The 14,742-nt window shown below is 41.1% G+C and overlaps 1 protein-coding gene across 2 annotated transcripts in view; it reads left to right on the top strand.

Annotated features, from left to right (window-relative positions):
* SAMD12 (sterile alpha motif domain containing 12) overlaps positions 1–9,427 on the top strand; it is a 389,352-nt gene extending 379,925 nt beyond the window's left edge. For both annotated transcript variants that reach the window (XM_032591935.1, XM_030304333.1), the window contains exon 5: positions 1,340–9,427. In XM_032591935.1, the coding sequence (XP_032447826.1) occupies positions 1,340–1,362 (23 nt within the window). In that variant the 3' untranslated portion in view covers positions 1,363–9,427. The remainder of the gene's footprint in view (positions 1–1,339) is intronic.
* Positions 9,428–14,742: the final 5,315 nt, after the last annotated feature.

Raw genomic sequence — 14,742 nt, forward strand, 5'->3', positions numbered from 1 at the left:
TAGCTACATAATCATCATAATTATTACTTTAATAGCCATATAAGCATCTATCCTGCTAATGCACCGTCATTTACTTAACCTGCATTTTCAACAATGGAAGACTCATTTCCCAATTTTTCTACTATTATAAATAATCTCTGGGTTGTATATGTGTGCATATAGTTTCTATCGTTTTTTGGAGATTGTTTCCTTAGGATACACTCCTTGAATGGGAACAGTGAGTCAAAGAATGTGCATTTTTAATAGTTTTTAAATAAATTGACATTATTTTTCCAGTTTACAATGCCATCAGCAATTTATTAGTATTCTACTTTCATTGCAACCTTATCAGTAGTGTGTATTATTTTATATTTAGTATGCTTAAATAGTACCTTACTTTTGTTTTTGCATTTTCTCAAAAACAGTAAGTTGTAATCAAACGTGCTTATAAATTTTGTGTTCTCTCATTATTTTGAAAAGCCAGTTTTAAAAACTAGGTCAGTTTTTTCCTTTTTTTTTTAACATCAAGAATTCTTGCTATCTTTCTCTTCCATTGCCCAATAGTTTTGTGTATTAAATAAAGCTAATGTTGATATTTTTCTGAACAAGACATTCCATGGCACTCTCATATTAACTAATAAATGAGGACCTCCATATAAGGAACTATAGGCAGGACTCAGATAAAATAAAAGGAACATTAAAGAATAAAAAATTACAAAACCCAGGGAGAGATCTGCACCAGCATTCCCAAAGTCAAAAGCAAGATTGCAGTGCAGGTAGTTCAATCTCTGGTCAGACTTTGACAACTTTCTCTGTCTCTTCTCTGACTTGCTCAGCTAGTCTCACTTTTCAACTAGCAAGCTCAGGAGCTCCAGCCATATTACTTCCTTTTGGGTTTTATCCCAGGAAATCTCCCTGATAAATAAAACCACCATTATCACCCCCCCCAACACACACACACACACACACACACACACAAATGCCTTCACACCACTCCCAGTTTTATCCTGTTCCAGATCAGGTAACTTCATGAAGCTCTATAATGTATGAAATGGTTTCTCAAACCACAGACTAGCGAGGGATGAATGCCAGCTCCAGAGATCTGATTTTGCCCTGCCTTCCAGGCAACTTCGCCTATCCCCGAGATGGATGTTTTCCATACTCTGCCAAATGGTAGAAGGACCATTCCAAGAGCCATCATACATTTGTCCTGCAGTTGAGTAACTATGAGATCTGTTAGAGCTTTCTCTTTGACCTAAAGGATGTTAGAGTTTGTTTTGAGTAGGATAATTGCTTCATACCAGTATCTGGGAACATAAAGAAATGACTCACCGCGTTTTTCCCCTTTTTCCTCTTGCAGCCTCAACCGAGGGTTCTCCATAAACGTGGTTAGCCTTCCAAGCTGCTGTCCTGCCAGTTGATATGAACATGGCCTGTTCCTCACAGAGAGACTAACTCATGGCACCTGCCAGAAGATATCCATGGAGCATTGACAGATTAACCAGATTAACTGACAAAAAACACCCATTCAGTCAAGATTATGGGCTTTGGAAAATCTTAGTTTGCTGTGGATTTTTAAATGAGGTGCATAATATACAGTGCCAACTTGTTCCAAGTGGTCATTGGCAGACCATTAGCTGGAAAATTGCTTCCAGTTTTCATCACTGTGCATAACTCAAGCTCCCTTTGGGGGCTGTCTGTGCCCTTCACTAGAAGTCCTATTTTAGCATGGCAACTACTGGATTATTTTATTATGTGTGCAGATGGCATGATATGTTAGAAAAAAATCACAGCAGTTCTGCAATGTCAGTGGAAGTGTTCACGATACTCTGCCCTGGTAGGAATGTAAACGCGTCTTGGTTATGTTAATTATGACGTCTAAAGGTATTCTGTCCAACTCTTAAGCACTTTATATGAGAAAACTACGCCAAAACGAATCAGCACGTTCTGTACCTATGGGAAAACAAGTATCCTCTCTCTCTTTTTTTTTTTTTTTTTTTTTTTTATAAATCTTGTCCTCTTTCTGGCTCAGACTGTCCAAGACAAACTCCACCCCTAGCATATGGCAGTCATTTGTGGTAGATTGGTGTATATAGGGCCACAATACTGTTAGGCTTAACCTGTTGACACTTTAGTGAACCAATTGGATTTCTTGTAGCTCTAGATGGAAGGAGAAGGGGGCTGGTGGTTGAAACATCTTAGTTCTTGGTTCCTGGTACCCAGGCACAACTTAGCACATGCACATACAGATAAACACAGGGGGCTTGTATGTGGCCAGTGTATATATTCTGTCCTATAGAAGAATGTTTGCAAGAACAAAAGGAGACGGCCATTTAATCAAAGACCATGGTGGGTTGAGGGTAAGGGTGGCAGAATGCCGTTTTCCTGTGTGGTCTGACTTTACAACTTGAGAAGACTTTCTAGGTCAAGTTTAAATCACAGCTCTCTGAAGAGGAAAAACAGCAAGTGTCCCCCTGTGTGCCTAAAGAAGGAAAAGGGCCCAGTCCACACTAGGTTCCTACCTCAGTAGAGAACCTACTAGTCCCTTTTTAATCCTTTCTGGGATTATATCCACAATTAATTCTTTTTTTTTACGATGTCTTACAACAAAGCACACTATTGCTTGTCTTTGGGCATTAGAGAAATGTCCACATTGACTGACCTTACGTAATGCTTTTGCTTTCTTTCCCCTGAAAATATAAACTTGGCTGAATCAAAAATTCAGCAAATATGTTCTGTGTACCCACAATCCCAATCTGGGACTGATAGGCACTGGAGGCTTTTCTTTAAATATATATAACAACTCTGGGACCCTGCCAGCACAAGGAAGTTTGGCATCTTAGGGGGTCTCCATACATGGTCTGCTCTCCCCCGGGGGCCTCAGGAAATGCACAGCACTTTGGAAAACGCTCCCCCTCCCCACTGAGATTTGGAAAGCTGACAGGGGAAGGGAAAGAGAGCCAAATGTGATTTGGGTGAGTCACCTCATAGGATGACTCACCCCAACCTGTCAGGCTGTATTGCCAAAGAAGGGGGCTTCCAAGAGGGAACTCAGAGGGATTTCAGTCACCAACAAGTTCTGGCCTCTCGATGGGTCAGCCCAGGACCACCAGGCCCTCACAGACCCTAATTCTTCACAAATCCAGAATTACGAGGCCAAACCCTGTTGCCAATGCCCCTGGGGAGAACATTCCAATCTCTACTGCCCACCTCTTGAATTTCACTTCCAACAGCAGGGCTTCCTTCTTCTTTCCTTTATCCAGCACACGTTTGTTGAGCACCTACTGTGTGCCAAACATTGTGTTGGGGTAACAACAGGGTACAAGGCCGGCTCCCCATGTCCTTCTGAGACAATATCTCCTCCTCCCAAACCCTGTCCCTGTCCCAGCTTTTCCACAATGAAAACAGTATTCAAGCAGCATTCACCTCCTGCCAGAGAGACCTCAGAAAATGCACATGGCAGCAGGCAGTTCCCTTGCCTGAGGAAGTAGACAGTGGAAGAAGAGGTAGTGGACAGCATCGGGACACATATTTGGATCCTTGTGCACAGCCTGCCCTTCCAGGGCCCGGACTTTGCTGGTTAGGGCTTCCCCCAAACAGCTTTTAATTCCTTTCCTTGATAGTCACCCTGGTCATCTGTATTCCCATCCTTTACGTAGGCACAACCGTTCATCGTTATGCTGGATTCTCTAAAGCTCCAATTCTAAACTTAGTCTTGGGGACACAGAAGAGGACCTGCTGAATCCAAAAGAACTACCAGCTGCTGAAATAGTGTAGCTGGGAATTTGTTGGTTCACTAATTGAGGGTCTTTCGGAGTCAACCCTTTAGTTGTTACAGGTAACAACCTTGGAAAACTGGACATACTTTATGGTGCAGGTGGTCATCCAGTGATGCTTTGTTCATCCTTGCTTTGGCTTTTGCAAAATGTGTTCTGAACAATTAAATAAGTAGAGTTTCCTAGCTTTTTTTTTTTTTGTCAGTCAGAAGTGTGCTGACAAATTTTTAAAAGGTGATGGCTAAGGGTGGAGATGGGAAAAGGCAAAGCTGAAGTCAATGAAAGAACCCAGTTGAAAATGGCTTCTCTATAAATGCCTTAATTCCTGGTGTATCACATATTTGCGTAGTAACTGTGACTGTTTACCAAACCGTCAGCCTCATTTTGCAGTCTTTGGTGGGGATAGTTTTGGAAACATGGAGGCATAAAATCTGAGCAGTCACTTGCTAAACCAGCAAAATGGAGAACCGACTTCATTCACAGCCTTTAGGTTCTTTGTTCCGTGTTAAGCCACGATTTCTGGTTGTTACTTCCTCCTGTGCTGTACCTTATTCCCAAGATGTATGTTGGAGATTTTACCTCCCAGAAGTTCAGGAATGGCTGTGGGGAGTTTTGTTTAGTAGGCAGCGGGAGACCAGGAGGTAAGGGATAAATATTTTGATGTCTAAGGGCTATAAACTGTTGATGCTTAACTTTTCCTTTTACTTAAACCTGTGCGACACCTTTTATTGAAAGGCTGACACCCACACTTGAGCAGGAAAGACATTCTTGGGAAGGAACAGAAATGAATAATTATCAGACTCTCTGGGGTGCCAAGGGGATTAGCTTGTACCAGCTTGAGAACTGAATTTGAGATGCAGAGCATCGGTGGTTCTGCTAGGGTGAAAAGCAAATCACTTCTGTAGTTGAAGACATACCTAGGGGACAGAGATCCTGCAAACTTCCCTATGGATGATGGCCACCTGCAGACCCCTGCACGGGCTCTGTGAGCTGTGTCGCTGCACATGGGGCTTCTACCTCCAGAATGGGGGAAACAGCCCTGAGTTCTCTCCAAAGTCACTTCTCGGCTGCTCAGAGGTTAACGGTCCTTAGTTCTGAGGGAATTCTGCCATTTTTAACACTCAAGGGGAAAAGGAGTATCAACCTTACTGAAAATATAACCTAAGGATACAAACCTCCAATGGATTTACCCCAGTGTTACTTGCAAATGCTTTCTTTGTCTGCAAATGTCACCTGATTGATTTTGAATGGGAACTACAAAAGTCTCTCTGAAGAAAAGTTTAGAAGACCCCCTTTACCCAAACCTCCTCTCCCCGGTGCATTAGCAGCTTTATTCTTGGTGATGTTTTCCTCTACATTCTTTAGAGTAATTTTGTTGCTTGACAACTAGACTTAAGACTGCCGTAGACTCTTTTTAAAAATCTAATCTTTGAAAATGACATAAATTCTTTTATGCCTTAAAGGCTGTTTTTATTCACCTCTCCCACAACCCCCTCCACCTCACTTTCTTGCTTTGTTTTTTTTTTTTTTTTTTTAATCTCTTAACAAAATTTCTTGGGTAGATTTTGAGTATTCTCTAAAGAACACAAACAGAAAACCTTAGCCGTCCCCCTTTTCCCCAGTACTGACTAATAATTCCTTCTTATGCTTGATCTTGGTGAAGGCTTGCTGCCCAAACAGCAGTGGATGTGAATTCACATCTCCAGGGAGTGACTGGTCAAAGCTGCTAATCAAAACTGAACCCGTGAGATTATGAGCAAGGACAGACCAGGAGATGCTTCTGCTCGGGGCACAGCTGGGGACTCTATTTCAAAGACAAACAGGTCCTGCTCCTTTGTTTTTTTAGATCTGCATCTAATCCTGTGGCCAAAGAACTCTCTTATGAATTCTGCTTTGTCAATGTGCACGATTTCTGGCACCACTGCATAGCTTCCAGGTCAAACAGGACCACATTTCCATTCTTTTGCTCTGGTGACTTACTCTAGTGGGGAGACAAGGAACATTCTTTTGAAAGCTGACCACCTGTGGGAAGCTTGAGGAAGAGTTGGCCATGTGCACAGGGAGGTTCCGCTGCACCTTAATAAAAAGAACAAAATAGATCCTCCCCTGGAGATTCTCATGTGGGAACGTGGCCAGAGGGATGATATCAAAACTGGTTTTCTTCTGGCCATTATCTTGGCCCTGCAGGGAAAATTCTGGGCTGGAGTGCGGGTGGGAGGGGCACCATTTCTAAGATCTAAAAATTTTAGGATGAAATTCACCTCTAAGATAAATGTAAAGGAGGAAGTGCCAGTGAGTATGGGACCAGTTTTAGACCTCTTGCCCAACAGCACCAAGACGGACAGATGACTTCCACAGAGCCGCAGAAAATGGGTGTAGAAGGCTTTGTAAGATGGGAGTTTCATGCACCATGTAGGGCTATTTTACAATCTTGAAGAGCCCCAAGCACTCTTACTTCAGTCTCCCTTCTCCAGTTACATCAAACACCAAAAAGCACCAACAACATGCACCTAATAAAATTTCAAAGTCACCATATGACTTGCACAGAATTGCAGTTGACTTTGACTGGTTGACATAACATTAAGTGTTGTAGATACATTCTTTGTAATTATACGATATTCTTTTCATATTTTGGAGCCAATGGTTGAGGGGTTTCATTTATTTAACGGCTTGTTTTGTTGCTGTTGTTATTTCCAAACCTCAAACATTTACGGAAGCCTTAGGCTCTTAAACCCAGGCCTTTTAGCCTCAAGTGCAGAGTGATAGAAACAGCCCTGCTGATGTGAATGATAAGAAGAATGTTACATTAATCCAGTTGGAGATACTAATACGTAAAACAATGAAGACACTGAAGACGCTGCTGGTTGCTTTCTGCATTGTTATAATCTTTTAAATTTCAATAATTTGGATCAAAGGAAACAAACAGGGTGTTTACGCATGGCTTTGCCCTATGAGCACACACACAGCTATCAAATGTGCAATTCTAAGCTGAGTTGATAAGAGCACACAGCTCTGTTTTATGTGACTCTATTTAAATACAACCCTCCCCAAATTCGATAACAATGTATTCAAGAGTTCTCTTAAAAAAAAATCTGAAACAAGAGATTCTCATTAGATCATTATTTCTCCTGCGGTTGGGGGAGTGATTTTGTGACCTGACTTTGAAGAAATACTTACGCTTGCCATTAAATACAAGTGTCTGGTCGTTGCTCTGCTCCACAAGCTGATGGTGGCCACCTCCCATTCCGCAGAGGAAGTTGGCTGGCCTCCCCCTAAAATAGCACAAGTATCATGAAGATACCTTTTAAAGCTCTGGTTAGTCCCCCTATTCATGCATAATTCCAAGAATATGATTTGGATTGAGCAGCGTCCTGGTCTTTGATTATGTCACCCCTAAATCAATTTGAATTATATATTCAATTATATATTATATGTATTATAATATATAATATATATAATTTCCAAGATTTTTTATTGACCACCATCAACTGCATTTAGTGTGTGTTTGCATTGAGATCTGCCAGTTGACTCTGTGGCAGCTTTGAACAGTTCCTGTTTCCCATACAGCAGAAGACCCTCACACCAGCTGCAGAAGTTTTGGAGTGTGTGACCAGGTTCTTTTTCACATCAACAGGCCCCTGTTTATAGGAGGGAAGCTTAAAGAGAATTGGGGTGAGGGGTGGGGATGGGGGATGCATTCGCATTTGAACACTAGAACCTTTATCTTTTCCATTGTAATGCAACTCTCATCTCCAGGCACCACGAAGAGAAGCATTTGCCTCTCCAGTGCCCACTGGAGGTAGTTGGGCTTTTACTGGCTTAAACTCACATGTAGGCAATTTGAAGGCTCTCTGGGGCTCTGAATGGTTTGTCCACCACTACCTTTCCTCCACCAATAGAAAAATGCTATCCTTACAAGGCCATGTTTGAGAAGACCATGGCTTGGCTAGTGAAAGAAGTTCACATCGCAGAGAGTTGAATAATGTTAGGCTCTTGACTGCACCGTAAGTCTCAGTCATGCTTGGCACAGAAGCAGCTAGTCTGCTGAAAAGCCAAGCCAGCACAAATATTTTGAAACTAATTCCACTAAAACTCTTGTGTCATTAAACCATACTACTGTAGTTCCAATTAATCCAACTCTTTAATATCATTAGCCACTAAATTAAATAGCTGTACCCAAAACTTTAGAAAAGATCAATATTGTAACAAAATGACATATTAGCAGTAAAAAGTACCTGGGAAAAGAAAATATTGATCTATTGTGGTTTATATACTGGAGTTATTTTTAGGACTTTGTGGATCTGGCACTGCTCTGAGAAAGGGGAAGAAGATGTTTTGAATTCAAGAATACTTGGATTCAAGAGAAATTGCCCATTTCTCTGGGCTTCTGCTCATGTGTCCCACCTTAGCAGACAGTGTTGTCTGCAGGCTAAAATGAGCTAAGGGGAGAAGGTGTCCCATGCCACTAATATATATGCAATTATCATAGTGACCTGGGCTTTAATTGTGAGCCTTTCTCTTTATGCTTTCTCCTTGTAGCTGGTATTACTGAGAGTCCATTCTGGGATTAGAAAAGAAAAGAAAGAATGATAAGAAAGTAACAATCAGCATTTTGCAGGCACACACAAGCTTTTTCTAATATGTAGGGACCGATCTGCAGAGCCCATGGCCAAGTATCTCCACTTCTCTGCCTCCAGAAGACAGAGTTAACCTAGCCAAGGGAGAGAGCCTCAGCTTTGGCTTAGTGCGGGGGGGATATCACCAGTCCCCGGGTCGGAGAAGACTAACGAAAGTGTGAAGTTGACAAATTAAGGGTCACAGGAAGTAGAGAGCCCTATTGAACTTCATTGATGAGCTACTGTCTACTAGCATTTGTCCTAGGGAAAAAAGAAGAAAAATCACACAATGTAAACTGAACGGACGACTAGTAGGGTCTTCCATTCCCTCCCCTCAGTAGGGTATGACGGGGAAATCTCATGAAAAAAACTGGTTCACAGTTTTACAAACACTAACAAACATGGACTATAAAAAGCACATTTCATAACACAAAAGCCTACATAGAGGGTAGAAATTTTTATAGCTTCCTTGAGTGAGCAGTTAAACCAGCAGTCTGAATTCTCTTAGTCCCCTAAGAGTGGTTAATTAAATAAGTATTTTCCTTATCCATTGCCCACAACTGTGGTTTTTTTTTCTTCTCTATGCACCCTAAAAAAACTCCCAGGACGAGACTTAGGAGGACTCAAGCAAGTTACATGGTAAAATCAGAGTGCCTTTTCTGTTGGATGTTCACTTTGGTTTCCTGCTTTCCCAGGACATACGATGTTTAGAAACTTTTTTCTCTAAACATAAGAATTATTGTGCACCACAATCTTGAACCAACGATTTCCATATCTTACGCAGCTATCAACTTGCCAATTCCCTCTGGGTCTCCTTTATATTTTCTTATAGTGTTTCTTTCTGTTTTGGGTTGTCGTCAAAAAGAGTTGGGGGGCATGATTCTTTTTAAATCAATAGAAATGGAACTGTACAGATTTTTGCCCCCTTGTATCTGTGAGCATGATCTCTATCAGGCCTGAAAATCTGCTTTATCATTTTGTATATTTGACTATTTTGTATTCAGCATTACTTGATTCCTTATGTGCATGGCAATGTATTAAAATGTGGGATTTCTATTACCGTGTAAAAGTGTTTTGATTCTGATTTTCAACATATATCCTTAGAAAAAAAATTGCATTAAACTTTTTATTTCTGTTTTCTTCAGCTCATCAGCTTTGCAGAAGGAAAAGAAAAGTTAACAGCATTTCACTTTCCCTGTGTTAGCTAATGATGCAATTCATGGTGGAAAATTGTCCTCAATTATGCTGTGTTTCCTGGAGAAATAATGTATGTGAAATGGATTGGTGGCCTTCCTCCAGCTCCCAGCACACAGAATTCCCCCAGCAACAAATCCCACCAGCATGATTGCTATTACTGGTGAAGGCTTTAGTGTTGAGCACAGCCGGGCAAAAGATGCAATTCTCTTCATCTCCAGATCCTGGAAAGAGATGGAAGGAGATGGGACAACAGATCTTGCCCACCAATTTGCTTTCACCCCACAGAGTCTTAAGTGCTTATAATAGCATGATTGATGGCATTCCCCAGCACCTCCAGTTCCGTCTGTCACAGGTAGTGGCCAACGGTAAGCTACCTGTATTTTATCAGTAGAGATACTGACCTTCAAATAACACCTGCCCAGGAGATCTGGGGTTAGAAACTAGTTCTCCCAAACATGTGGCACAGCCAGTTGTGCATTTCAGAAAACATCTAGATACACTCCACTCTCAACCATGTATTTAAAAGATGCCAAACATTTTTTTTCTCAAATTAAAAAAAATTTCACTGAATAATACAATGCACCAAATATAAACAACAGACCATTTGACCTGCTCTAAACTACCATTTTCACCCTTTCTTTTCTCAAGGAGACATCCTAATGAGTACTTATAGCCACTATGACATTACTGAATATGATGAATTGCTTCAACTTATACTAGAGAAACACTTCTTTCCCAGAAAGGAAAAAACACTTATAAATTGCATGAAAAAGAAAGGAAACACCCATTGCCTTTTTTATTATATGTTTACTGTGAATATAGTTTTGGGTTCCGCCCCGCCTAGAAAAGTCTTCCAAAAGCAAAACCCGCGATAATCTTTTAAGTTAGCTTACTGACTCAATGTGTAAACCTTCTAAATCTGCCTACGCACCTTATAACTCTAAAAGCACAATTTTCTCCCACTCTTAATTCACACAGATTAAGAACATGGAAAATGGGGCAACATTTTGCCATTCTTGAGAAGATGTAAAACTAGAGCCCCCAACATTTTCTTCATATTGACCTTTCTTGGATAATTTCTGACCATTCCCCCTCTTTTATTTGTCTCTCCTATCATTTTCTAACTTTTTCTCTGTCATTCCTCTGCCTTTAACTTACTGCCCCCTTTCCATGTAGTTGTCTTCTTTTCTCTGCCTTACCTTCCTCTCCATCTTATCTCCTTCTCTTTCCCTTTTCAGTCTCATCTCAGTCTCTCTCTTCCAACCCATTTTACCCTTCTCCTTCTTTCTTTTTCTCTTATAAGGTAGGGTATTCATCTTCTTGGTATTTGTATCCCCATATCATGGTGCTTAATAGTTGCTCAACAGAGGTTAGGGTTAAGTGAATTAAACTAGGTGTCATGTTCTTCTCAGCTTATTTTCCTTCTTCCTGCTGAGCCCAGCAAGCCCTGCTCCAATAAGCACGTTAACTCAAAGTAATAAAGACTAAAGTCAGATGTCTTTTCTGAGGTAGGGGAAATCTTTAGGTAGCAGATCACCTAGGCAGCTTTAGGTAGTCCCAGCCAGGCACAGACAGATTCCCCTACCATTCTGCCAGGCAAAGAAAAGTTTCCCTGCTATCTCAGTGTTTTGGGAACTCATACTTGCCTGGGCAAACATGGTAGCCGTATTGGGATCAAGTACAGTCATGTCATGAGCAGCTCAGTTGAGACCACCAAAATTATTTATTGACCCAAGATTATTCAGAATCTAGTAAGACCTAGTGAGACCTAGTAAATGTATACTGCAGTGCTAGGTATTTTGTACCAGAGAAAGCTGTCCCCGGCTGATGCGGTTTCTTATGGTGATTATGAAATCACAAGGGTTATTAATACATTCCCCTTCACATATCTGTTTTTATGGCATCTGGGAAAATGTACACTGAAAAATAGCTTTCCGTTACCTTTCCTGATTTTGTACGTATATTGAAAAATCAACTAAAAATAAACTTTAAGAAAGACAACCACATTCTTGTTTTGGTATAGCACTGGGGAAGTGTAAGGTGGGAGTGGATAATGAGAATTGCATGCAGTTTTTTCACAAATGAGCATGCCCCCATTCTCATGAGAAATGGAAAACTTGCTGGGGTCCTGTTTCTCACTTGTATCTGTCCTTTGGTAGAAGAATCTGAATATTATTAGGCACCCCCTGTTGCCCAGTTTCTGCTGGCAATTCCAAGAGGGAACACTGATATATCTAACAAAATTTTCCAGATTTTACTTGGTCCTTAATGAAACGTCCAAAATGGAATGTGTGGGTGTTGATATGGGTATGTGTTACACAGGAAATACCCCAAAAGTCCTTCTTCCCATGCATGCCGCCCTCATTATCCATCCAAAGGCAGCCACTTCTGTTCCTCACCCCAAATCCTTCTCCCTCTGTCACTCTCAACTCCCAATCAAGAACTGTCCCTGCCACCAGACTTTTCTGGTTCTGTCCTCCTTCTACACCCTCTTTACTTCTATTCGATACTTCTCTTCTAAATCTCAGCCCTTGCCTATGCAATTTCCCCACTTTTGCCTCTCCAGCTCTGCTTTTCTCTACCAAAGTCACTGATTCTGCCTCACAAAAGCTAGTAAGTGATTAGATTATTTTTTTTAGTGAGCAAGGGAGGAAAAAATGTGACAATATGTTTTCTTAATAATTTTATCATTTTTTTACAAATAAGTCTTGCTCCAGAACTGTAGACTAGATTTTTAAAAAAATTAAGGGTAATGAAAGGTTAATGCAGTTGCCTTTGATGGCTCAAATTCTACTTCCAGAAAGTAAGTCTGTGTATTCATTTAACAAATATAGAGGCTATTCAACCTATGTGCCAGGAACTGTGCATGGTATGGGGCTAATTGTTGATGACTCAGAGATAAATGACTTTTTTTTTCCTGCCCTTAAAGATTGTACCTCCTAAAAGAAATAAGGAGCTCAACATATAATTTCTTCTTTAAGAATCTCTTATTAAAATGCAAATATCTCTGGAAGGATAACTGAAATCCCTACTCATTCTCAGATGCTGGGATTGCAGAAAGATGGAAAGTTACACAGTCAAGTAAGCTCTGAAAACATGATTTATGTTATTTACCCCACTCCTAGAGACACATGCAACACATTAGCATATTAAAGGCTCTGAGAAGTCTTGCAGGAAATAATCATATGCTTTGTTCAGTGCGGTACTTTCCAAATGCATTCAAGCACCAACAGTTTCCCCCAGAGAATACTAACAACCCACAGAACAAGCACTTTTGGAAATGTGGGTCCATGCCAATCATTAGCTTGACAGCAATATGTTATTTCAACCAGGTGAGTGCAAAGGCCCTCAGAAATAAATGGTGCAAAAGATGAGCTCTCCAGCGAGTGATGGAGCAGCCAGAAAGTGGGCTAAAAACGAACTTGCTAATGTGTATTAATAAAAATAATTATAGGGGCGCCTGGGTGGCGCAGTCGGTTAAGCGTCCGACTTCAGCCAGGTCACGATCTCGTGGTCCCAGAGTTCGAGCCCCGCGTCGGGCTCTGGGCTGATGGCTCAGAGCCTGGAGCCTGTTTCCCATTCTGTGTCTCCGTCTCTCTCTGCCCCTCCCCCGTTCATGCTGTCTCTCTCTGTCCCAAAAAATAAATAAAAAACGTTTAAAAAATAAAAAAAATAAATAAATAAAAATAATTATAGAGCAACACTGTGAGCCTGTCATACTCTAGCCCTGCCATCATCCATGGCTGCCAAAGGGGAAAACAGTAGCCTTACTTGGACCAAGGCTCATATACCACTGGATTTTAATATTGTTTTTTGGACTATTAGGGGTTTGGAATAGGTGGACTCCAATATCTTACACCACAGAATTTTAAGCTCAACTACAACTTTGCCCCATCTTACCTCCGATTTTGCTTTTAAAAAGAAGTAAGCATCCATTTAAAAATCTAGACATTTCAGTCCACTGTAGCTTACCTTCCTTCTTAAGATTGAAAAATATTTTTTAGTGGGGCGCCTGGCTGGCTCAGTCAGCGGAGCTTGCGACTCTTGATCTCAGGGTTGTGAGTTCCAGCCCCACGATGGGCGTAGGGATTACTTAAAAAGAAAATTAAAAAAAAAAAAAAACTATTTTGGGGGCGCCTGGGTGGCTCAGTCAGTTAAGCATCTGACTTTGGCTCAGGTCATGGTCTCTCGGCTGGTGAGTTCGAGCTCCAAGGCTGACTCTGACAGCTCAGAGCCCAGAGCCCGCTTCAGACTCTGAGTCTCCCTCTGCCCCTCCCCCACTTGTGCATTTTCTCTCTCAATATAAATAAACATTAAAAAAAAAAAAGCCTACTTTTAAAAAAGACTTTTAATTTTACATAGCTTTGTCTCACAGAATTATGCGACATTTTCAAAAGGAAACAAGTTTGGAATACAAGTTGAGCAAGCGCCAAACACACAAGCCCACAGTCGGCAACCTCACCAACACGAAAAGGTATTGATTTTGATTGGTTAAGCAAAAAAAAAAACAAAACAAAACAACAAAAAAAAAACCTTTAAAATTATTTTTGCACATATGGAACCAGGAGAAAAAGAAGTCAAAGAATAAGCGGTATCAAATTTGACACCTTTGTTACTCTTCCTTTCATGACACCCTATGAGAAATTAAGTTAGGGCAGTTCGCGACTGAGTTCAGAACTACATCTTAAACACGGGTTCCGAAAGATTGCCACTAGCCTTCAGGAGAGATTTCCGAAAGTTTGTGCACGTGCGCGTGCGCGTGCGCGTGCACATGTATGCGTGCGCGTGCGTGTTTATGCGTGCGTTGGCAAGTGCCTGCGTGCGTGTGCACGTAGTCGTTGATGGAGGCAGGAAGCGAGAAGGAAGCGGGAAGGTGGAAGAGATCGGAAGAGTTTCAAACAAGGCCCGATTCTCCTGAGGTCAGCTCGATTTGCTCTCTAATCCTGGGCGACGCAGGTAAATTCCTGCGTTGGTTTTTACTTTGTATTTGTCTCTGTTACATTCCAAAATCATCCGAATAACTGTTTAGGTTTTTAGTTATTTTATTTTATTTTGAACAACAAAAATTGTTATGATGAGAATCGGCCCTGACAGGTATGTGATAATTCTGCCTGAAATGCAGTTTAACTGACAAGAGCAAAAACAATAGCTTCCTTGACTGAGTGCCCACTATA

This window comes from Lynx canadensis, chromosome F2 (genome assembly GCF_007474595.2).
Source record: "Lynx canadensis isolate LIC74 chromosome F2, mLynCan4.pri.v2, whole genome shotgun sequence".
Taxonomy (NCBI): Eukaryota; Metazoa; Chordata; class Mammalia; order Carnivora; family Felidae; genus Lynx; species Lynx canadensis.